The sequence below is a fragment of the Plectrocnemia conspersa genome, unplaced genomic scaffold (assembly GCF_051122295.1).
Source record: "Plectrocnemia conspersa isolate PC_06_02 unplaced genomic scaffold, ASM5112229v1 ptg000006l, whole genome shotgun sequence".
Lineage (NCBI taxonomy): Eukaryota > Metazoa > Arthropoda > Insecta > Trichoptera > Polycentropodidae > Plectrocnemia > Plectrocnemia conspersa.
In genome coordinates this window covers 8,442,750-8,469,559 of record NW_028277170.1, presented here as the reverse complement: position 1 = coordinate 8,469,559, position 26,810 = coordinate 8,442,750, and the positions used below count along the sequence as shown (strand labels likewise).

General features: G+C 27.2%; 1 protein-coding gene across 1 annotated transcript; it reads right to left on the bottom strand.

The window, feature by feature from the left end:
- Window positions 1–790: 790 nt before the first annotated feature.
- On the bottom strand, window positions 791–3,140 carry LOC148234157 (uncharacterized). Its single transcript, XM_088188376.1, has 9 exons — window positions 3,128–3,140; window positions 3,009–3,071; window positions 2,914–2,943; window positions 2,773–2,835; window positions 2,672–2,698; window positions 2,512–2,592; window positions 2,415–2,437; window positions 1,714–1,777; window positions 791–864 (listed from the first exon to the last, which is right to left on the bottom strand). The coding sequence occupies exons 1-9, from the start codon at window positions 3,138–3,140 to the stop codon at window positions 791–793; spliced, it is 438 nt and encodes a 145-aa protein (XP_088044502.1).
- Between the last annotated feature and the right edge of the window lie 23,670 nt (window positions 3,141–26,810).

The window sequence follows — 26,810 nt, the reverse complement described above, 5'->3', positions numbered from 1 at the left end:
ATTTTGTAATTCATCGTTTCAGAAACGCGGACCACTAACGATCTTTTTTTTAAACGCTTTATCGGAAACTTTCCCTGACACTGCTATTCACAGTTTAACATCCACTTTGGAGTTCAAGAGCATTCCTACTTGGACTCGCCTTGCTTGTACAAACTTCGAACAAAAGAGGACGTTCCAATTCCAGACCATCGAAGATCTCAAAAGCTGCCGCTTCTCACTTTGCATCCACGGATCCAGCTTAATGCCAGGGAATTCAAAGCTAAACACGCTTTGGAAACGCCTTTATGCACCCACTTATACAAACTAATTGTTGCGAAAATATTTTTTACGACAATCTTTGTCTTTAAAACAAAAATGTCACCGGTGATCGCCAAAATTTAAACTATTTTGATAAGATCATCCTTAATTAAAATTAAATCAATAGTCTTAGAAACAAATACTACTACTCTACTTTTTAAATGTTTCCTTATCAACCAATTTACGCTTGAAGAGAAATATTGAATAAAATATTAACGATGCGTATGATTTAATACACAAAAGCAAACTTGGACCATAATGTTGTTTAAGACATACTGCCACATATACCCAATTATTCTCCATCTCTACTTACCCTTATTATTTAAAATAATAAATTAAGTTTATTGCAATGTTTTTATAGCTTAGGGTAAATTTTGGATATTAGTTAACGAAAAGAGTAGGTTAAGTATAATATTCTTTATTCAATGATTAATTATGATTACAATTTTATTGTAAAATATCATGAATAACACTGAGTGTCAACTTTTGATCACTAATTTCGAAGTCGAATGACACCCAAGGTTCCAAGCAACATATCCATGAAAGGCGAATAAGGATCAGGTTCAGCTGTAATTAAAAATGTTGTTATTAATACATATTTATTGAAAAAATCAATGATAAAAGTATAAGAAATACTACAGATAAACTAATGCAAATGAATTATTGTTTTTTTAAATACATAAAACATAAAAAAAATTTTAACATAAAAATGTTGTGTTCTGCTTAATTATATTTATATGTGAAAACTTTTTAAGCAATAGGGCATCACATATATGCGACATAAAGATTGATAAGCGGCTGTGCATTTATTAAATATCTAAATTTCATATTATTAGGCAATCGCGTAATAAATGTCGTTTTTCTAACTTAAGTTTTAATAGTCAGTCGTGCTCTATTTTGGTAAATCTGTATTGGTGCACATCTTGACTTTACATTCCAATATTTAAAATAAAAAGTTGGACCAAAAACATACAATGCCAAAATCTTTACCAAGCTAACAATTTATACAAAATTGCACATTATATAAATTTATTAAAAAAATCGTTAGCTACGGGAAATAATAACATTTGTGTAGTATTAGGTGGTTTATTTAATAACCATTATTGCAAAGATGACTTCAGAAATTTACGATAGCAAAAGTAAACTTGGAGGTGGGACAACAGCATAGATAATGTTCTGGTTGCAGAAATGGTAGCAAACTCTACGCAAAATATCCATTAGATAGCTAAGAAAAAAGACCAGTCTGATTTAACAGTGCATAGTCATTCATAAGATTGGCAGGGTTTGGAAAAACTATGTAGGGGTTCCTCTTTCGCTATTTAAAAGTAACTTTGAATATATGGTGGGATTACTGATGGTAGTGCTGATTGTTCAATTTACTATGCTTATATTATCTTATTAATTTTAATATAATACCTCTTTCGGTGGTGGGATTCATGCGTGCTTCTAACTGTTTGCGCCATTGCTTCCTCTTGTATTCCTATAACAAAAATGTTATTTGGATAATATGATACCGCATAAAATTCTATTATCTACATAGTAGTACCCTACCGATACAGATATTTTTTATTAAATTAGTAAATTATATTTATTAAAAATATTAGGACGTGCTTCGGACAATTTCTGTTAAATTAATCATGTCAAGATAAGTCAGTTATTAATTACCATTTATTAAAATAATTTTAAAATATATAAAGATTTTTGAATTGCAAATGTAATTTGTTTAATACTTTAAAGAATTTATGCCTTTTGTCAAAAAAAAAGGCTAAAATGAAAAAAATAGCATATATTCTAAGGTATATAATGATTTTTAGGAGCTTTTGTTAAATTATTATATAATAAAGGTAACTTGTGCTATACCGTATCGAAGGCTGTTTCTACGATAAGTATAATTATTCCTCTTATTTTTATTAAAAAAATAAAAAAAGTGGTTTGTAAGTTTCTTTAGTCAAAAAAATCAAAATTTTTATTGATAATTTATATACGGTAGAAATATTTTAGCGCGATAAGATTTTTATATATTTTACATTTTATTGGTATTTATTAATTCTAAAATTGTTTCACTGTGAAATTATTAGAGATTTAAATACTATTATATTTTACATAAATATACATACGTTATCGTGTTTCGGCTCGAATGCTAAAATATAAAAATTTATAGTTAATAATAAGAATATTACAATTTAATATCAAATTTTAACAAATAAATCATACTTGGAACTCTTATCGCAGATGGAGTAGGTAATATTTCAGCGGCTTCCTCAGGGTTTTCAGAAGTATATTCAACATTCTCATCTGAAAATAAATGTGATAGTTGTGATTTTATAAGAATTGCTAATGTATTTTATTTTAAATTTAGAAATTTAATACAAACTTGTAACACATGCAGGGTTTTCCGATTCTATAACATTAAAAAAACATACATTAATAATAATATATTTTTATATAGCTACATCTTAATTTGCTAAAACAAACTTGTCTGGTTCAAAATATCATCGGATGCCGCAAAGTCTTCAAGAGTGCATACATCAGTCATTTCTGTAAAAATATTAAACTCTTTATTAAAAATAAGTCTTAAGTTTTATTTTATATTACTAAATATAAAATGATTTATACCTGTAACACATGCCAAAGGGTTTTCATTTGCTATAAGAATATAAAAGATATGTATATATTTTGATAAAGTTACATTTTTATTTTATTCAACAAACCTTTGTCGTTCAAAAGACATACGGATACCTCGACGTCTTCAGAAGCATATTCATCAAAAAAGTCTGCAAAAAAATATAGTCGGTAAATAAAATATATTTCTTACTAATAAAATTAATACTGACCATTTCCATTTTCAGATTCTAAAATAATAAAAAAGAAAATTATTTAAACATATATAATAAATATCTATTTTATAAGTTGACAAAACAAACCATTCGAGGGAGCAAGTTCATAATCTCTCCTTATACCAAACCAAAGTCCTGAAATAAAAAAGTTTATCGAATAAGTATTTTATATCTTTATATTAATTTAGAATATCATTTGAAACATTAGTCTAAATTCACAAAAGATAGTAATATGACAATATGTTTTTATTATAAACTAAAACAAGTTAAAATCGGCAAAATTTTGATTTTTAAGCAGAAAAAACGTATAACTTATTTAAAACATTATATACTGACACAGGTGTTTTAAATTACCACTAAAGACATATATTGCTGTATAATGTCTTCTGCTAAGAATAGAAAGTTTTTAACTAAGTATAATATAGCTAATAATTTTATTAGCCTTATCCAAATTACCCTTATTTTAATACTTTAACAATTTAATAAAAAAATAAATACCTATCAGACCAGTCACAGTCAAGCAAACAACGAACATGATTCCGACTGAGCACTTCATGATGAGAAATATTCAATCCCGACAATGCTTAGTTAACTAGACCGAACTCTAAGAGAGTCAGACTGCAAACTGATTTCTTTCGAGTTATGAACCGCCTTTTATACTAAAATTTACGTGACTGAATGAAACTAAAGCGATGATTAATATTTGGCACATTTTGGATTGTTTATATTATATGTGCTATATTGTGCTCTTCCATCTTCCGTTTAGTCATAGAGGAACGTGTTTTGGTCTAGTTTTTGTAAGTGCGATGTGCAAGATTCTGAATAATGCGTGCTTGTGTCAGCATTTTTGTTTTGTTATGTTTATATTTTTCCGGCATCTGATTAGTCATATACCAAAACAATATGCTTACAATGACAAATGATAAATTGATTACTAATACTGATTGTACAATTTTTTATTAAAATATAAATATTTTTGATCTTTCTTTCTACAAAAACATGTTTAAAAACTATACAATAAAAATTGTAGTTTATTAATATAGAAGTTGAATTATTACAAAATGAAAATACTGCTAAGGAAAGCGACTTAAACCAAAGAGATCTGTAATTGTTTTTACATCTACAATGATGTGTATAGAGATATTTTAAAAATTGCGAAAATAATAAATGTCAATCAATGTTGTGAAATATTATAAATAGGACTGCTTTACAATAAATATCGACTTGGTAAACGTATAAAGAAATAACGATATAATAACGTTATAAAAATCCAAAATACTGAAAGTACTGTTCTTATTAAATATGAAAAAAATATATATAAATACAATGCAGGAGATTCGTTGAAATGAAAATTGTATATTAGAAAGAAGAGAGAGAATCGTGTACTACAGCTGTCATCCTAATAACCATACATTAGGAACCGGGTTTCTTGTGAGTAAACAAGTAAAACATCTTGTCACCGAATTCGCTGCAGTAAATTACAGAATATATAGCATCCGAATAAAACAAGAATTGTATAAATATGTTATATACATCGTAATCTGAGCCCAGGCAATTAGCAAAAAAAAATACTTATTTTAAATATAGTTGTAAGAAACAATTCTTCGGCTGTCATCCCCGTTCATATGTATTTGTTTCATTACCAATACATCTTCTTTCTGCCGATCTATTTTCCCTATAATTTTCTTAACATTGCAATATAATAAAGCTCATATTTCGAGCGTTTTCAGTGTATTGATTTTGGATACGTACAGTAGCACTGACCATACATAGAACTTCACAAATTTAATTGTAGTATGAAAATGAAGGTGTTTATTTGTAAGATCAGCTTTAAATTTATAATAATAGTTTTTAAATCTCTTCGTCAGGGTTCATTTTTTTATTTATTTAACTACCAACGTATTTAAAAATGCTTTACTTTCCCAATTTGATCCACGTTTAATGTTAAACTAACTGATCCCATGAGAATCATGCTTATTTACATACATTTTGCTTTATCAATGTATATTTGTAAGCCCTTTTTAAATTACTTATTCACACTATTCAGTAATCTCTAAAGATCGTTAACAGTCTTTGAATGTAGAAATAGATAACGAATGTTATTCCTGTTTGTCCTTGTAGTGATTTTTATATAATGTGGAGTATATATTGAAAAGAGTATAAAACTAAAGTCTAACCTCATGACATCCCTGAAGTTTTCAAAATGCAATTCATGTGTGAATTCTTTCAAATCATAAACCTAGTTGTGTAATTACATATATTAAACAGATGGGCGTTAACAAAACGGATATATTGCATGCTCTCTAGTTTAGATTGTCATAGAAATGGAGTAAAGTGGTGCAAGAAAGTTTATTTGATAATGTACAATAATTTTACAAGAAAAACTGTAAATTTTGCATATTTTTTTTATAATACAAACATTGCAAAATTATGCAAAATTAAAAGCAATATTGATAAAGATATTTTGTATCACATATAATGTCATTACAAACAATATTTAAAAACTATAGCCAAGAAAAAAGTTCCTTTGTAGAGAATACTATGTTTGTGCACATTATACAAAAAAAAAACTAAAAGAAGGTATAAGTAGTATATGTAATTGATGTACTGTGACATTGTATATGATTTCTAGTTTTGAGATTAAGTATACTTATTTTTAATAAAAGATTGATTGTAAATAATAAATATAATACAATTTTAAAATTAGCTAAGATATATATAAGTTTGTTGTCGATGAGATTAACCCTCTGTTAATCGCAATAGTATCAGATAGTAATTTTTTTCGTTACCACTCTTATGTTTTTTTAAACTATAACCTTGCATTCCACTATAGCTTTCTTGGTTTGGATAACACATCTGTAAGTCATAAAACTGCCTTCGATAAGTTAATGGGTATGGGATATTCGAGGTCTATGCATCTGTTGATACATTCCGATCATTCACGCTAAGTTTGTAAATTTCGTTTTTAACATTAAATACTAGTTTTAATTATTAAAACATTTTTATATTTTATAATTAAATATAAATTTAAATCGTAGAACGTAAAATATTCAACATTTAGTAACACAAGATACGCTGCTACCGTTTAGGTGATATTTTTTCTTTCCTTCTTTGTATTTAAATAAATTGTACTTTTTTCATTTTTACATATTAATAATATTTTCAATTTTTTTTACTGATTTATATGTGATATTATCTTAGAATGACCGATAAAAATAAATTTTTGAAGAAGTGCTTCGATTGCAGATAAAAATGCTGACCAATCATAATTTAATTTCATTGTTAAAAATTAGTGCAATTGACGCAGAAATTATTTTTATTCTTAACAATCAGTCTATAAAAATTAAAAGAGGTTTTTTAAAGAAACTCTTTAATAAGTATATGTATGATCACTTTAAACGAAGAAGTACAATAAAAAAGGAATTCCGTTAAACCTTACAGCAAAAATAGTAAAATTAAATGCCTTTACAGCAAACAGTAAACATACGGTAAATGTAGAAAATCATAATGTTTCTGCCAATAAACGAAAATGTATGCCTTGCATAAAAAATAAAATATCAAGATTGACTAAATATTGATGAAAAAAATATAGTATGTGCGCGTGGAATACTATTAATATAAAAAAAAATAAGATAAAACATTTTCTATATAGAAAGTTAAAAATTATGTATAAACATCAATATATATAAAACAAGTTTCCTAAATTTTATTGTATTTTAAAATAATGTTACAAATATTATACTAAATATTTTTATAAAAAAATTAATTAAGTTGTATTTTTTTTAAGTTTATTTATTTATTAATTTCTTTAGCTTAATATGTAATCTTTACATCAAACAACTTTAAGTATATAAACATATATAAAAAATATATAAAAAATACACAACAGAAAATAAAAATATACACTAATAAGACTTAATATTATAATTTCTTTCTATATGTACGAAGGTGTTTTTAAATTCCATTTAAGAAACCCGTTATATTTTTGCTTTTTCAGATTATTCTTGGAACACTATTATACAAATCAAAACCTCCGTACATAACTCCTTTAGCCGTACTCGTTTTCTTATATTTATCTATCTTTAAATTTTCTCTATTTCTAGTATTATATTTGTGTACATCTCTATTTCTTATTAAATACTTATTAAAATATTCTGGTAACATATTATTTTCTAACTTATATATAAATACTAAAACATTCATACTCAATATTTCGTGAACATTCAACCATTCTAATCTATCAATCATAATTATTGTTGTAAGCCAATAAATTATTTTTTAAACAATTACAATATACATATTTATTTTTACATGAATAATAATTAAAATAAAATTAAAGTTAAGACAAAGGCAAATATTGTACCAAGAACCGTTATATCCCAAACATAGTTGTGTCATTTAATATAATAAAACAATGAGCAGCGTAAGCAAAATGGACAAAATGTTTGCTAATGTGAATTGCTACAGATCAATAATAAAGAAGTACAAAAATGTTTTCTTCAGCGTTGTTATTATTTATTTGATAAATTTATACGTAATCTACAATAATCTCACAAGTAATGCAATCTTTGCATTAGTATGCAGAATGAATTAAAAGCCACCACGATAAATTTATTTTGTATTACATTAAAAGTCATATGTAAAAACTATAGCCATCAACAAAGCGCATTAATATAGCATACTAGTATGTGTGTTCATATTCTACTAAAACCCTTAAAGTGTGCGCCTGTATAAGTATATCTAATTAATTAACTAAGATATAATGTATGGTTTACTGTTTTGAGATTTTTATTTTTAGTAAAATTTTGATTTATATTAATGAATATATTAAGACTGTAAGTATCATTAAAATGAAATATAATTTATAGATGTAAAAGTTAACCATTTTTTAAAATAGTTCTTCATAGATATGTGTCACCTATTTATTGTATTTATAAATCAGACCCGATGGTACTTTCAAAGAACTATCTAGGAACTAAAAATTATATCAGATACTGAAACCATTGACATGCTTAATCGATTTTTAAAAACGAATTAATATTATAGTTTTTGCAAAAATAGCTATTCGCAAATTTTCTTAGTATCGTTGTCTTTGAAATTAAAACAATAAAAATAATAAACTATTTTATTTCTGTATATATTTTATATTTTTAGTGACAATTTATTTTTAATGTTGGACGGTTTATTATTTAAAAAATACTTATCAGATACAATCTCTTAGCATTAAGTGATATCTTGAGTAATATCCAATGACCTCTATTGGTTGCTTTCGAATTTTTTAAATCTCTAACACATTGTTCAAAATTCATTATTTGAGAAAAAAACGCATTTTAAAATTATGTTTGATAAAGGAAAATTTGCTCGTTTTACATCCGTTATTTTCGTTTTTCGGCTCCAGATACGTACATATGTATGTTGGCTTTATGGCTTAAAATATTGAAAATCATATACCGATCGCTCGTATCCGAATGAATAAACCGCCTCTGATACATAGTAATTAAAATATATTGCCACTTACGAAATATATTGCTTTTTATCTACTTTTGGAAAACCGCAACGGTTTAATAAAGTTATTGAGATTACAAAGTGAATTAAAACTTTTTATGTATTACTGAATTTTTATTTATTTTATTATTTATTTTATTAATTTATTTAACTTAATAACTAATCTTTACATCTAACATATATAAAAAATATATAAAAAATACATAACAGAAAGAAAAAATAAAAATATACAATAATAAAGATTTAATATTATAATTTATTTCTATATGTACAAAGGGTTTTTTTTATTCCATTTATGAAACCCGTTATATATTTGCTGTTTCGGATTTCTCTTGGAAGACTATTATATAAATCAAAACCTCCGTACTAACTCCCCTAGCCGTACTCGTTTTCTTATACTTAATTATCTTTAAATTTTCTCTATTTCTAGTATTATATTTATGTACATCTTTATTTCTTATTAAATACTTATTAAAATATTCTGGTAACATATTATTTTCTAACTTATATATAAATACTAAAACATTCATACTCAATATTTCTTGAACATTCAACCATTCTAATCTATCAATCATACTTTTACAATTAGTTAATCTATTTTTATTTAAGATTACTCTCATTGCAACATTTGTTTGTCTAATTTATTTAACATATTTAATAGTGTTGCACAATAATTAAAATGGGGCAATATTATACTATTGTAAATTATTTTTTTTGTATTTATACTTCATAGATAATAAACCTATTTTTCTACTAATTTTTTAAATATGTAATTACAATGTTCTTATAATTTAATTTTGTATCAACAATTACTCCTAAATATTTTATATTATCCACTTTTTCTATACTAGAGTTATTTATTACTATTTTGGTACTATTATCTTACACATTTTTATAATTAATAAACATACATTTAGTTTTATTCTCATTTAATTTAAGTACATTATTCTTTAACCATATTTCTAATATACTTAATTCATTATTTAAATAATTTACAATTTCTTTAATGTTATCACCTATGCAATACATTAATGTGTCATCCGCAAATAGATGAATTTTACATTTTTTCACGTTATTAACTATATCATTATTATACAAAACAAATAACAATGGTCCCAATTTAGACTTTTGTGGTACTCCATAAGACACTAATTTCTCTTCAGAATATACATTATTTATTTTAACTTTTTGTTTTCTTTTATGTAAGTAATTATTAAACCATCTTAAAACTATATCACTTATACATATACTCTCCAATTTCTTTAACATTATTTTTCTGTCTATTGTTTCGAAGGCTCTCTTGAAATCAAAGAAAACTGCTCCAATGATTTTGTTAGTATCCTTAGCCAACAGCCAATCATTTATCACTACTTGTAATGCAGTTTCAGTGGAATGCTTTTCTCTGAATCACGATTGTTGTTCACATATTATGTTTTGAACTGTAAATGGTTTTAAGTATGATTATAAATATATTAGAAAATACGCAACTTTGCAAAAAAATCTGCTAATAAAGACTATTTTATGTATAAATGTCTCATTAAGGCTACAAACCAGTACAAATATGGAGCTTTTTGGAAATGTGATAAATTTAGTAAAATAATATACTATTTTGTGCAAACGAACGCTTTTTTTACAAAAAATCATTCAACTTTTTTGTTGTTGTATGGAACTGCTACAGAAAAACTACATATATTAATTTAAAAAAATATTTTTCGAAAATGCTAGGGCCTCTTTGGGGCCCTACTGGATGGTACTGGATGCGCGTAAATTTGCCAATGCTAGTTTGGGTACGTGTGCGTGTCTGAGTCTATATTCACATGTATGTATTGCACTGTAGCATATTTTTATTCTTGTCATATTATTGATAAAAGGAATAAAAAACGTTTATTTATAGATTTATTTTGAATACATTTAAACAATAAAAATGTCCTTTTTTGTAACTAATATATTATTTTTCTTTACATCAAACAGAATATGAAATAATCGCCGCGTTACGTGATTATTGAACGCAATTTAGTGCCGCGTGGAATAGGTTAAAAGCATCCGTATATCAATTAAAAAATATTACACATCTTTGCAAGACGTACAAAACCAAGTCTAGTAATTTTGTATTAAAGTCCCTATTAGGAATATCTATATCTTATTTTATTTATATGTCTTAAAACGTTTATTTAATTGAGATAAATGTCGTTAAATCAGAAGAACTAGTCGTGACTAGTGTAAGTAAAAATCTCTAAAAAGGTGTATAAATGTGTTTTTGGATAATCGAGAAGGTCGTAAGTCACGCTCGCTTTTACACACACGACACTAATCGATTTAATTTAGCACACGCGTGCTTAAACAACAAGTCTCTCGCGCCAGGATGAGGGGTCATGCGGCACCCGGTGGGGGCAAGAGAAATTGGCCACAAGACTGCGCCGCGCCGGTTCGGATCGGCCATAAACCGAGATAAAAACATCGGCGCTAAGGAGGAGAGGAGAGGCCGGTAAACACGCGGTTTTTATCACTGCGCCACCGGGCTTTAAAAATTGGGAATCGCGATATCGCAACCGTACGTGCCGCACACGAGGCAAACAATGTATCCCGGTAATCCTTTGCGCAATCTATGTTGTGTGGTTACTCTACTTTGCGCACACAACATTTTTTCTTCATGCATGTATTACACTTACTATCTGAAACGATTTCAAGATATTTATCTCTTGTATTTTATAGAATATATACGAAGTTATGCACCTTTGACCCAAACGTACCAATAGAACAATGACCCATACATATAAAAAAGTATATTCAAGTGTACTTTGCATTAGATGATTATACGCAATAGATCATTATAAAAATTAAAGTATTTACGATAAATAACGATTAAATTTGCAAATTTAGCTTAAGGAATATTTTAAGCTTATTAAACACTTAAATAATCAAAAAAATCTTGAAATTGCCGGATTAAATAACATTGATTTAACACGTTCCTGGAATTACCATTTGTCTTTAATTCTTAAGATATTTAAATCAATTATTTATGGAGCAGCTAAAATTCATTGGATAAAAATTCTATAAATTTAATTAGCTATCGCCTTATTAGTTTAGTGCAGTTACTAAGTAAAATACTAGTAAAAAATAATTGTTAAACATACATTAAAATAATCTGAATTAATAAAATTATTAACAAACAGTTTGGCATATGGAAACATATATGCGATAATTTTAATAATAAAAAGAGTAAGGGACTTTTAATATATGATATAGAAAGGGCGTTTGAAACTGTAAGGCATATTGATTCGATTCACAAACACATATAAAACCCCCGGCTATCTAATACGCTTAATTAACTCATACTTAAAAAGTGGAAGCTATGTTGTTTTACTAAATAATAAATACATAGATATGAAACACGCCGAAACGGATCGTTGTGTGTTATAGGTTATAGAATAAAATCGCGCACAAGACGTTTTTGAAGAGATTCCTCTTAAGGACTTCCTGATTATACTTTATAAAATACCAGCTTATAAATGTAAGGTCAGAAAGGCCCTGGGGGCAGATAAATGAACAATATTGTGCTAAAACATTTGCCTCAAAAGTCGCAAATTTTTCTAACAAAACTTTTTAATGCTTGTCTAAACATTGTTTACTTCCCTGTTTCTTGTAAATCCGCCAAGGTTTTTCCAATCCCAAAAGTAGGTAAAGACCATATGCTAACTTCAAACTACCGACAAATCAGTTTTCTATCGAAGCAAAATAAAATCTGTGAGCGATTTATTTAAAAAACCTTCCGTAAATAAAAGTATTTCAAGTTTTTAATTAAGTTTTAGATCGGGTAATAAAAGTCACACTAACTCACTAGAGTTTCTGAGTTTATATTTTTAAAAATTAGTTTCATAAAATATACGGGCATGGCTCTTCTATATAAAGAAAAGGGCTTCGCCACTATTTGGCACGATGGATTGATATATAAGCTAGTAAATTCTAAAGTTACTCTTTCATATATCTGCATAATTGATGATTATCTTTGCGACCAAAAATTGACTGTCTCAATCAAGGGAGAAAACTCAGTCCCTAGAAAAGTACCAATGAAGGTTCCGCAGGTAGCATTCTCGGCCCTTCTCTTTTTTACCTATATATATCCACGATGTTCCTATCCCACAGTACTGTCAACTTTAAGATAAGTGTAGATGACATCCACCTATTTTCGGTACAAAATTTAAATATCAAAGCATCCTGTTGACCCTGACCATGCTGTTAATCAATTACTAAGTATATTTCGATGTGATTTGAACCATAGTTATAATTTCTGTTTTTAAATACCTTGGATGATACTGATAATATTGCCATTGGCCTATAATAATTTATCATAGAATCCCTTTTTATGTAAAGGAGTTAAATTTTATTTATCCGAGAAAATATTTGTGTTCAACGTATGAATGAAAACAAATAACAGTGGATAAGCTTTTTAATTTCATTAAGAATTCCATCTGAAAAAAATTCGATCAGAAATTGTGAAACTTTGAACCGGTGTTAATAATTTCAAGCATTTCGGCTGAATTTGAACTTTTCGAAGCAGTGTCGAAGACCGTTTGAAGGTTTCGACTTGTCAGAGTTAAAAAATTATTCACCACAATTATTTATATATTTAAAATAAATTAAGGACATCGTAACATAACTGGTTATCTCAATGTGTCACGATTGTAAAAAATGAGCAATAAAATGTATCATTACAAAACACTCGAAAAATATAAAAACAATACTGAATCAATTGATGCGAGCTGGACCTATTAAATAGATTAATGTGCAATGGTGTATTAAGGAGGAGAGTGAAACGGCTAGTGCAGACGTCTTGACTCTAGCGGGAACAGAAAAAGGACGCGATCGAGATTCTCGAAGACGTTCTGGAACAAAAGCTGAAATTCCTCAGAAATATTTTTTTGTCGAAAGCATCATTCAGTAGTTAAAAAATTACTAAGCGACATACAATTTCTGCGAATCGTATCCTAACGTTCCTGAAAAAGGCGCTGGGATACAAAAACAGATAATAATTAAATATCCTCATATAAAGGTATCTCATAAAACTTTTCTAAACTTTTTTAATTACGAGGGAGATCAGATTATTTAGGAATTCAAAGTGTCATACAGAATACGAATAACTGACGGATCAAATATATTATCCTAATATCTTAATTAAAATTAAATAGTTGACGTACACCTCTTTAATTATTTTAATTTTTATTTTAATAATCAAACAAACAGCAATAAGTTATGATCCTAATTGGTTTTTTCTAAAAATTTTGAATTTTTTTTTTATTAATATCTAATTTTTGTAGAAATCAATAACAGATATATAATAGCACGCTTTTAAGTATTTTAAATTTTTTGTTTATTTAAAGTTTTCTTACTTTCATAATTATTAAGAATTTAAGGATTTTAATTTTCCTGTTTTGACGCTGTGCTATTTTGTCGGCGAACTTTTGTTCTGCGCCGTTTTGTTATGGAGCCATGATAAACTATTAGAATATTTACATGAGTTAAGTTTTTGCTATAATATATCGATACAATTTTTTTTCTCAATCTGATACCTGCCTGTGCTTTGTATTTCAGAAGTTAATATATCAAATGGCAAAAAGTTTTGAAAGGAGCAGCCGCCACTGTGTTTTGTGTACCCGGCGACTTTTGACGTCCGTTGGTCATTTCAGCCGATCGGCAAGCCAGATTGGGTGGCCGGTAGGCTCTTTCTCTGGAAAAAAGTCTTTTGTTTTAAACCGAGCGACCCCTTTGAACCCCCGTTTTTATGGGGCGACAAGCTTTCGCCCATTACCCCAAATTGCGTGTTAAACTCGTCGACCAATCACCGCGCTCGCCCGGACGGAACGGGTCAGTATACACGTCCCTGACACTCGACCTCGCCGCCTATGATGTTGATAAATGACCGGCCCGTGAGCCTGATGAAATTGTCGCTGGCTGCATCCGCTCTCCAACTTTTTTGCCATACCTACACAACGCTTTCTAATCAATCCCTTTGGCTCGTAAAAACATTTGTGCATTAACTGCTCCAACGCATGACGCCATCCGTTTATATCATTAAACATTCCTCAATCAGATGTACACAAAAACCATCAAAACCATCCAGATTTTCAACAAGTCAGATGTGTGCATAAGATTGTTCCATAAGTCTTTGCGTTTTTAAGGTGTGGGTAAAATGAGTTGAAAATAAAAAAACGTGTAATATTTTGACTAAATTATGTATTTTTCATATTTATTCTAAAATTATTCTACACATATTTATTATTTTTTTTATATCCTTAATACTGTGTTTTGTATTCATTTTTATAAAATATGTTTTCTACCTGAAAACTACTGATTTAAATAGATAGTAATTTAAAGCAATATCTGAAAACTACAGTGGGTGAGAAAGGAGTTTCCAAGAAAACCTATTGCTTTTTAAATATCTTCTTGTGTACTAGAGAGCGCGTGCAATCTTAATTTTAAATAACCCTTTTTTAATTTTTAAGGAAAGGTATTTTTTATTCTCTGAGTCGCTTTCAGGCGAATTATCTAAGAACATAATGTGTTTGTCATAATTATCTGCCAATATTAATCGTAACTTAGTATATTATTTGTTTTTATTTATTTAGTAATATATGTATGTACATACGTATGTTCATATTGACTTATAAATAAAAAAGCCGAAAAAGCGTAGTCCTTAAGGCGCTGGAATAATAATCCGGAAGCCGAAGGTTCAAGTAATAAAGCAAATATGAATTTTTAAATATAAAATTTGTTATTATTAAGCACAGACTCCAGCTGTAAGTAATATACAAATATTCCTAAATTTTAATTTTAATTGTGTAGGTATTATTTGACTTTATGTAACGAATTGGATTTATGCTTGCCCGATTTACCCAATGATTCGATTTTTTTACAGTATTTAGTGTGTATTTTTATATTAATATTCATCATGATCATGCGCAAGTATTATTTTTTGTAGTGAGTCCCGTTGTAATTTATGTTTTCCATCACCATATGATAGGGAATGTGTTTTGCTCATACGCAAATTCGTTTACAGCGCCATAAAAGCGGCGGAACTCTATTTGTCATTAAGCAGGAAATTACGTCGTGTTTTCTTCAATTATTAACAATCATAAAATAAGTTGTGTACCTTAAATATAGTCCTGATATGTAACAGTATCACACGACCGTATAGATATTATGGTTTACGTGAATCAAAATCAAATATATATTATTAAAAAAACAGTGCAATAAATTTACAAAATTGTTATTAAAAAAATGACAACTATGAATAAGTTTTAAAGGCAGTTTTTTGCATAATACTGAGAACTAATGGACTTTAGCGGAGGTATCAATATTAAAAATATCGCTTTAATGCTCACAACTATTTATTTATAAAATATCTCTTTTATTATAAATAATAAAATTAAAATATTTAGTTGCATTTAAAAAATCTAAAAATTATAAATCAAAAAACGGAATAAGGGACATTTTATATTTATATATTTTTCGGTCAAAATACATCATTAATTAAACATACGGAGCGAGTGTCTTTCCGGCGCTTTTACGCATAAAGCGGCGATTAGTGTGTCTTTATTCTGTATTTATATTTTTCATTTTCACTTCGTCTACCTCGTTTCATATTTCCGAGGCGCTATTTTGCAACGACAATTTTGTATAATATTTTGCGTTGTGTAGTAATGGAGTTGGAGCTTGTACCTACTCCGAGAGAGGCGTGCAACGCTAATCGTTCCCCGGGGATTAGCGCGATGAACCCGTTTCATTCTTGTATTCTGATCCTGTTATGTTACAAACGGATTTTAAATTATATTCCCTTTTGAATGTTCAAATATACATGTATATTTAATATGTATGAATATAACTCGTCAAGTGTACAAGTCAATTTTAAATCCAAAATATGGTTCTAGTACATAAAATAAAAATAAGGGTGTTCCAAAATTTATGCAAGATTTGAATTTGCCTTTATATCCTATGTACAATATAAAGACTAAAAAAAAATTATTTTATTTAAATCTTGCGTTAATTTTGAGACAACCTTATATTTTGAGGCACCCTGTATTCGTAAAAAAAATGTTTAATTCGATATGTATACATTTCATGTATACGAGTTGTAAAAAACAACATATAATTTTTAAGCTCGCTTTGAAATTTGTGTCATTAAAAAGGAACTTCTAGAATTATATGTGCTACTGCAATGGGAACTGGATTTTATTGTATTCATTATCGTTTTCTAGATCTTAGGCGGTATTTAAAGGTTTAATATAAGCTTGCTGATTTTTCAAAGAAAATCTTTTCCTCTAATGAGGCACATTTCCACCTTTCTGTTAATAAGCAAAAATTGCCGCATATGAGACAAGTAAAATTCTCATGTGATTTACGAGAGATAAAAACATGCCCAAAATAATTCCCGAAATGTACGAAAAAGTCATCAAAAATTACATCGAAAGGAGCGACTACTGCAAAAAGTATAGATCCGGCTAATAAATTAATAATTTTAATAAAAAAAATTATATACATTAAATGTTGAATTGCTTAAAAAATTTGAAGATATCCTTAAATTTATGTGTTTTTTAAATGAAGTTCAAATACTAAAGTTAGATCAACGTTTATTTACTAGCTATTCTCATACTTACAATTTGTTATTTCCTACAATTAAAAATAAAATAAATGTATAAAATAAAACGTTAAGATCTAAGACTAAAATCCTATACAATTTAGGCAAAATAAAAAAAATATATAAAAAATTAAATGATACAAATTTATATTTTATAAATTTATTTTTAATGACACAATCTAGAAATAAAATATAATTAATGGTGTTACTCCTTACCGACAGGCATGTGTTAAATTGTATCTAATTAATTGTTTATTGAATAAAATATATTTTTTTATAGTTAGCGGGCTCTTTTGATTAAATTTAGGGCCGCAATGGCGGAAAGCCTTATAGAGCAAAGTTTCAAAATAAAGTAATTTAATTTAATCTTGTAGTCTAGGTCAGGTATTTAGCACTTGATTTTTAATTAATGTTACTGCTCTGTTTATTTTGGAAACTCAGTAGCAGAGTCTGTCTACATTTTTAGTAAATAATTGCTATTATTTTAATTCAGTTAATTTAAAATCTTCACTTCTCAATAATATTTATTCAGGATTTAATTTTTTTTAAATTAATTCACTATTGATTTGGGATTGTAAGCACTTGTTAATATAGCTGTATCGTCAGTGTTCATAGTTAATCGAGTGTCAATTAATAAATTTAATAAAGGCCTGATTATTGGTTGAAATTCTGCACATTTGATTGCTATAAATGCATGTTCACAGGTGCAATGTTCAAAAAAACTTTAAAATACATAGATATCTGTTTCATTTATTTTTCCACTTCAGATAGAAAATTTGGAAACCATTATGTAAATAGAGCAGCAGTCACTGAGGCTTTACTTAATAGCCTTAATTAAAAAAAACCTTTTAAAATAAATATTTTTATCTTACGATAATGTAAAGAGAAATTTTGTAGTAATTTTAATAACTTTAAACTTGCAATAAATAAGACACGAATGTGTTTTATTTCTTTATTTTAATTAGTTTTAAATCAATTAAACCGTAATAGAATTATTAAAAAAAATATTTAAAGCTGAAATAATATTTTTATAGAGATAACCAATTTGTGGTACTTCATAAATAAATAACTACGTAGCAAATGTCATTTATTAGTATAAATAATATACAACGCATAGTAAATAAATATTTATTTTTAAATTCATTTAAATACTAATTTTTGTGAACAATAAAATACATTTTTAAAACGATTTCTATGTGAATTTTTTTCAATGAATATTATCATACAAAACACGTACATATACGGTTTTAAACTGAACCTGTGTGTGCTTCTGGAGTGGACCCCAGGTTATGTGGGGTTCGTTGCCCGTGGGAGCCGTTTTCAATGGCGGTTGAATTAAGTATTTATGGCGGCCAGAAAACCTTTATCTCGAATCTACGGGAGTGATTGTAATTTTTGCATCATACGACTTTCAATCTCACAAAACCTCACACACACAGACACACATACATATATAAATATACACACAATATTTTTTTATAATATATGAAGCATATCACCAAAGACAAATTAAATTCACAAGATTTCTCATGTCGTAAGAGTAATATAATTTAATTTTAGTATTATTATTATTATAATTTTTGTTGTCGAATACATTTAAAATTTGAGCTAAAGTACCTCATTAGTAGAGAATTTTTCATACCTTGTATGCTCCATCAAGCTCAATTTTAATTTTTCAATGTGGGTAAACTTAATATGTGATTATCGATCGTTATTATACAAATATCATTTTTTCGGTATTCCATACAGACATAAAAATTAAAAAAAAAACACTAAGGACCATTTGGGATTCGAACTTAAGCCTTTCAGATAGTGTACGACTTTATCGTGCTGGTCCAATACTAAAAATCACTATCTCACTTGCATGTGAAGTAAGTTGTGTAGTTCTTACTTCTTCGGAAAGATTCCTTTTAATGCATCATAAATTTTGTCAATACCATATGTTCATCTTATTATTTTGCAATAAAAAAATGTTTTATACATGATTCAACATCTAAACTGACTTAATAATGCCACCTGATCTGTTTACACTACGTGCTTATATTTATGTCTGTTTCTGATTCTTCTTATTATTTATGTAAGTATTTTTTGTCGGGGGCCAATTTAATGTTATCGGTCGAACACACTGGCAACAAATAGGTTCGTCTTCTCATAAAATATTTATATAGTTTGGCAGGGGCGTCGAAAGTGGCCCATACCCACTGTCATATTTCCTTTATGTCCCTTTTTTCTCCATATAAACTGCCAATTTTTATTATAATTTCCAATGAAACTTTTATGGCAAAATTTGACCACTTGTAGGATCATGATTTTCGTGGCAAGAGAAGCTATATTTTTGCTGATTATATTTTTCTCTCTAATAATATATTTATAAATAAAAATGCAAAACACTGTAATTTAGATAAACATAAATAGTAGAATTGAAGGATTTAAATATTTCACAAAACATTCAGTGTAAACAATAATCGGGATTTAGAGAAAAGCATTCCAGAAAGACAAGTTGCATTACAAGTAGTAATAAATGATTGGTTGTTAGCCAAGAATACAAAACCAAGCAATTGTTTTGAATTTCAGGATAGCCTTCGATACAGTCGTCTGAAGTTTAATGCCAAAGAAATTTTAGATAATGGATATAAGTAAATAATTATTAATACATAATAATGATATAATAAATAATACAGAAAAATACATCTGTTTGCAGACGGCAATTAATGCATAGGTAATAATATTAAAAATGCTGTTGATAACTTGGATAACAAATTAAGTTTAATTGAAATATAATTAAAAAATAATTTACTTAAACTAAATGTATGAATAATATTTATATAAAAATAAAGTATAGAAATAGTTGATAATATAAGATATAAGGAGTAATTACAGATAAAAAAAATGTAAAGAACATTATTATTATTAAATATAAATACATGATTATTATTATTTAATATACATAATTATTATTATTCATATTTAATAATATAAATAATATAATATATTATTATAAATATTGTAATAAAAATATACCATTTTATTATATTATTTATTTTTAATGATATAAATAAAATAGTATAATAATATACAAATAATTATTGTATTTATAATATGAATACAATTATATTATTTATATTGAATACTATAAATACATATATAATTATTCAATATTAATGCATTATTAAAAAAATAAATATATTCTTATGATAAATAATTATGTGGGGCATATATACAAAAAAGAAATTTACAATAGTATTATAATAACCCACTTCAATAATTGTGCAAAAATATTATATATGCTTTAAATTAGTCAAGACAATGTTATAAAAATTTTAAAATAGGGCAATAAGAGTATTTTTTTATTTTAAATAGATTCACTAGTTGTATAAATATTAAAATATTGAAATGATTGGAATCTCTAGAAATTTTTGAAATGTTTTACTATTTATGTATAAATTAGAAAATAATATGTTAGCAAAGTATTTTAAGTATTTATTAATCAAGAAGGATTTATTACTAGAGAGATAATTTAAGGGAAGATAGATATAAGAAAACGATTACGGCCAGGTAAGTAATGTACGAAGGTGTTAATTTGTATATTAATGTAAGAAGGTCCTCAGAAGTAAAAATGTAGTGGGTTTCTTCAATGGAATAAAAATCACATTCGTGCGATTAGAATTGAATTAAAATATTAATATATATATTTTAATTTTATTCTGCTTGTTAAAATATGTTATGTATGTTTTCTTTGGTGTAAAAACAATTAGTTATATTAGCTAAATAAAATAATAAAATAAATAATATATACAATTTGTCATTAATAATTATTTAATAATTGAAAATTGTATATTTACGTTTAAATTAATTTTAATTGCCATATAAATAAAATGTATCGACATAGTTTAAAATAAATGATAAATTTTAGTATTTGTTTAGTTTATCTTAACCAATTTGACAATCCTATTACATCTAGCTTTCTGAAACACAAAATGTTTCTAGGCTGTAGCGTCGGGTAAAGTCGGTCTCTTGTAAATTAATTCTTGTTAATTAAAGTACATAATTGCAAATCTTGAATCTTGAGGGAACTGAGAAACACTCCACAACTATGAAAGTGTAAGTGAGCAATTACAATCTCCAGCCCCGAGGATTCATTTGTAACTTTATGTCAGTGGAGTTTTTGAGTAAGCAATTAAGTCATTATTTTGCCACCAGGGCGCGCGAAAACCGACGGGAATAAGAAATTGCAGACTTCTTTATTAAACAATTATATATGAAGTATATAGTAAATTTTGCGCATATCTGTCTGCCAATCAAGTATAATATATTTTCGTTTATTAAAAACATAAAAATAAAATAAATATTATAAGCTTACATAATTAACTTCATTTCTTGCCTTACTCAATATTAGAGTCTCCAATTCGAGTAATCAAGTACTCGATACTCGAGTATTTTTGTCTATTTTTCAAGTACTTGATAATCGAGTATTTTGAAAATTACTCGATTAATACTCGAAATTAAAAAAATTTGAAATATTTCAGAAACAAAAATAACTTTAACTCGGTCCGGTAAAGGTTAACGTTTTGCTTTTATTTGGCGTTTATGCCCGAAGTCACGAGTTAGAGCGGTTACTATCAGGTATAATTTTTTCATAGTTCCATATTTGCATAGTTCCGGTGTTAGTGGGTACGACGGAGAAATTTCTTTTGTGTTTTCTGTTCGACAGTCCCGACTTATCTAATTTATGGCAATGAACAATATGAAATATCAACAAAAAAAAATTTTAGGTTTTATGACTATGCAGTTGTAGCGTAAAGTGTTGTCAATTGTTTATACTGATCCCTCAGCTTAAAATATAAATCAAAACAATTGTGTGTTTTAAAGGCATTTAAAGTAAAGTTAGTTCTTTGCGAACCGTTTAGCTCTAGAGTGAAAGGGATTCACCCAAATACATCTTCGAAGGATATAGATTTAAATTCTTCGCAATAATCAGAAGGAGTAGAATATTGTATATTGTTAAGAAAAAAAATCTATTCAAGAAGAATTACAAAATACTATTTTGTCAATAGTCGAAGGATATAAGAGAAAAGCAGAGAAGGGAATGAAAGAAGAGAACATAAAAAAGAGAGTTCAAAAAAGTTTAAATATATAAAAAGCGAACAGATATAAATTAGAAGCCTTATCCAACGCGTTAATGACAATAAGACCAACATCAACAGCAACGTAAAGGGTTTTTCCATAACGGGAATAATAAAACCAAAGGTTAGCAGTAATATTAAATTCGAGACACTTTTTGCATTATTGTTTTTAAAAAGTATGTTCGTAAAAATAAAATAATTGTAAAAATTAACATACTAAGTATTTTATTTATTTATTTATATGTGCACGAATTTAAATAATAGCTTTTTTGGTACATTTGGTAAATACTTGAAAGAACTCGAGTACTCGAGTATTTTTAAATTTTAATATTCGATACTCGAGTAGTTGATGGTTCGATTAATTGGAGACTCTACTCAATATATATATAGATTCATGTATCAAGAACAGAAGGAAAGCTACTATAAAAAAATATTATAACATTGGTTTCAGAGACACATTATCGTAATTTAATTATTGTTTATTATTAAAATATAAAAGTATTATACTCGTAATTTTGTTGGACCAACAGCATGGGTTTCTTTCTACCCGTTTTACTATTATTACCTACTGTCTTTCACAAAACGGTGTCAAAATCTTGAAATTCGATAATTTAAGTAGACGTGTATACGAAGTTTCAGAGAGTTTTAATCAACGTTTTTCATAAGTATTATTAAAAAATTGTTTTACTTCAGTTGCCTGAATGATTTAACTTAGTTATTTGAAAGCATTGCACATTGATTTAATAATTGTCAGCTACTAGAAGCTTGTCAAATTCCTACATTTATATTTTATTATGACCTAAGACTTTTTAATATGTTCTTTGTATTGTAATAATACTATGTATTATTTTCTAAAATTAATTTAAATAAATATAAAGAATATTTAAATTAAACATAAGTACATCGTATACATCGTTGTTATAAAAAACATTTCGATAATCCTACCGTTGGAAAATCTTACTGCTTGTTATCATAGAAAATAAAATAATATCTTGACAGGCACATGCCAATGGAACAGGTCGGATTTGTGAGGGATGAAAGTGTGAGAAAAAAATTTATATATCAGAATATATTTTTTGTTTACTATTATGATTTTGGGTTGGCAATGGCAAATTGAAAAGTAAGCGTAGAAAACAAGCATATTTATATTACTGATTGTGTTATTTATTTTTGATTGAAAACATATTTTTTTTTGAAATAAGACAAGTAATTTTGGTTACCTAATCTAATATAAAAAAGTATGTTTTACTAGAAAAAATCTACAAGCAAAAATTTGCAATATTATCTCAAATAAGATTCAATAAATGAGTTTAGCATTTTTAGTAAAATTTTGATTTATAAGAACAAATTTATTAATATTGTATTTATTATCACAAGAAAACATGATTTATTGGTAAAAGTGTATTTTGTCGATGCAAACTTTGACCGTTTCTTAAAAATAGTGCTTCATTGATACGTGTTACCTAGGCATTCTGAATTCTTGAGGCTGTACCTTACTTCTGTATTATTGTAAACTTCACTAGCAATATTGTGCAAAAGGGATTCAAAGGGTAATTAAACTAAAAGAAGAAATAACAATCTTTCTCGAATAAAACCATCATAAGGAGGTACATTTGTGGACGAACAATAATTTTATTGTTAAATTTGGAAAATCTAACAATAAAATCACAAATTCACCCACTTGTTCAAAGAGACAGTAAAATCTTTTATTGAATATCTAAAGTTATGAAAATCAAATTCACAAAAAAATAAGTTAAATATGTTTTTACGTGCAAAAGATTTTCGGATCATAGCCATTATTAAAGCAAGCGAAAATCTTTTTATTGGACACTTGGATGGTTAAGTGCTGCATTTTTTATTATTTCAAAGACTTTGATTTCTTAAAGTTTTTGTAAATTCAGTATCCATATATCGACAATAAAGAAGACAAATTTGAGCTAACAACCATTATAAAATAAAAGTTGATTGAATTATCATGTGATAGCTGACTAAAACATAAGTTTTAAAATGAAAATATAATATAATTTTGGATAAATTTTAGTGGAGAGTATAAATTTTTATGCTAATAAACAACAGTAAGATTAAATAAATTTCGAACCAATAATCAATAGCAAACTTGTCATTTAATTTTGATGCGATAGTAGTTGGTTTAAATTATTAATAAGAATTTAATATAAAAATTATTTTGTTAATTGTAGTTTTCAGATTTTTTTGGAATAAAGTTTTTAATATTTAAAACATATCTATATTATTATATATATATTAAAAATAAAAGATAGGGAGGCGCAGAAAAAAAAATCAAGGGGACGTAGGTTGTAAACTGCTGCAATATAGTATTGCAGTTACAGTATTACATATTATTACTTAAATAACCCTTTAAAAACACATGCCATGTAAAGTAGAATCAAAATAAAAAAATTTTAGAAGTGGAAAAATTTCTCTCGTTTTATGTTAATGCTGTTGAATTGACATTAAGATTTCAAATAGGCACTGTAAATTATTCGTTCTCTTGCCCTGAATAGCTGAAAGAAATTTCTCCCTCAAACTATTGCGCCAATGATTTCTTCACTGACTATAATGATTTAATGGAATCGCTAGGGTCATCAGAATTCGTCAAGCAATTAAATAATCTGCGAATGATCTCTTTCTCCATTTTACGTATTTCTGCTTTTAGAAAATAAAAAGGCATTCTTTTTTTGACTGCTGAAAGATTATGGACTTTGTAAATATTTAATTTATGACATCAATGTATGGTTTCTTAGATTATATAATTTAAATTTAGAGTTAAGCTCAAAATTGATACTTTCCAATTGTTTTACTTATATTTTAAGACACACCTTTATCTTGCAATAATAATCGTAAGACAATTGTCAACTACTTTACAAAAATATTTTTTTTAATAATCTTAAAAGAAAAATAGCCATTAATCTTTATTCTTATTGGAGCAGATTCTTAGATCACCAAAGCTAAGATAAAACCGCTGGCCAGTTAAAGTAATAGAAAATCGCCAAAAATAAGTTGGTCATTAAAATACTTTCAATCTTATGAGAAAGTATGCATATGTTTAAACATCAAGTACCAAAACCTTCGAAAATGTTTATAATATGAGTGCAAAAATAAGGCGAGTACGAGTGTTAAAACATTTTTTTGTGTTTTCCAGACCCCTAATAAAACCTTTTAAGAAGTATGCATATTAGACATGAACCAGCCTGTACTTATGCAGCGTTATAAAAAATGCAGCGGTTGTAAATTCTTCTTACATATTCGCACAAATTTAATTTTATGTAATAAAAAATGTTTATAAATTTTCTCAATTTGACATTTTTCTTAAGAAATAATTCTTAAAAAGAAACACTGGTGTGCTGACAAAAGCTAATGCTGCTCTCTAGGAACTTTCTAGATACTTCAAAACATAGTAAATACTTTATAGAAAAGTTTCAACCCTGTGTGATGCGTTGCACAGTATTTTAATACTTTTGAACATAAAATTCAGTTGCTTTTAAAACAATTGACGTGATTTTGTTGATTTTTTTAAAAAGGCTCTTATTCATTTTGTGATTATATGTATATAATGTTGATTCATAAGCTTTCAAGCACAGAAAATAATCTAGACATGTAATGTCGATTAAATCCATACGGGTAATAAGCTCATACAATTTTAATAATAATAATAAGGCATTATATATGTTTGTGCTCGCCCTGTGCATTTTGGTCATGCGTATGTATACGTGTGAGGGTGTGAGTCTATATTCACATTTGTATACGGCGCTATTGTATAAATCGGATAATTCAAACTTTGATGAAAAACGATGAAAATGTGCTTTTTAATATTAATAAGCATTTAAATAAAGTAGTAATTTCTTGTTTTAACACTAAACTTAATATATTTCATTTGCCTTTAAATCCATAAATTATAAAACTTGTACCCATAAGGATTTGTCAATATTTTATAGCTATCTAAAAATCACTGTTACTTACCATAATACAAATTAGTTTAATACACATTTAAAGTTATCAGTTTCAACTTATTTTTAAACGTTTGCCTTGCTGTATTGATCGCAATTCTTTTTGTGGAGGTTTTTTATGTAAATTATATTATTATATATTCAAAAAAAATTTTGATAATTTAATTTTATCTTTAGCTCAAGTGTCACGGGCAGTGTTCAACCAGAACGTGATAAAAATACGTCAGTTCAAAAAAAGCGTATTATTGTGGTATAATAAACAAGACAAATCCATAAGCAGTAAAGGCACACAGTCAAATGCCAAGATTCGCTTATTATTTCAGCGGCAAGTTGCAATCGTGTGATTTCAGACTTGGGTTAGCGTCGGATAATTGAATGTTACAGGCGTGAAATGCCCATTGTTTAAATCACCTGCCCTAAAATAATTATTACTCACTATAGAGATAATAAA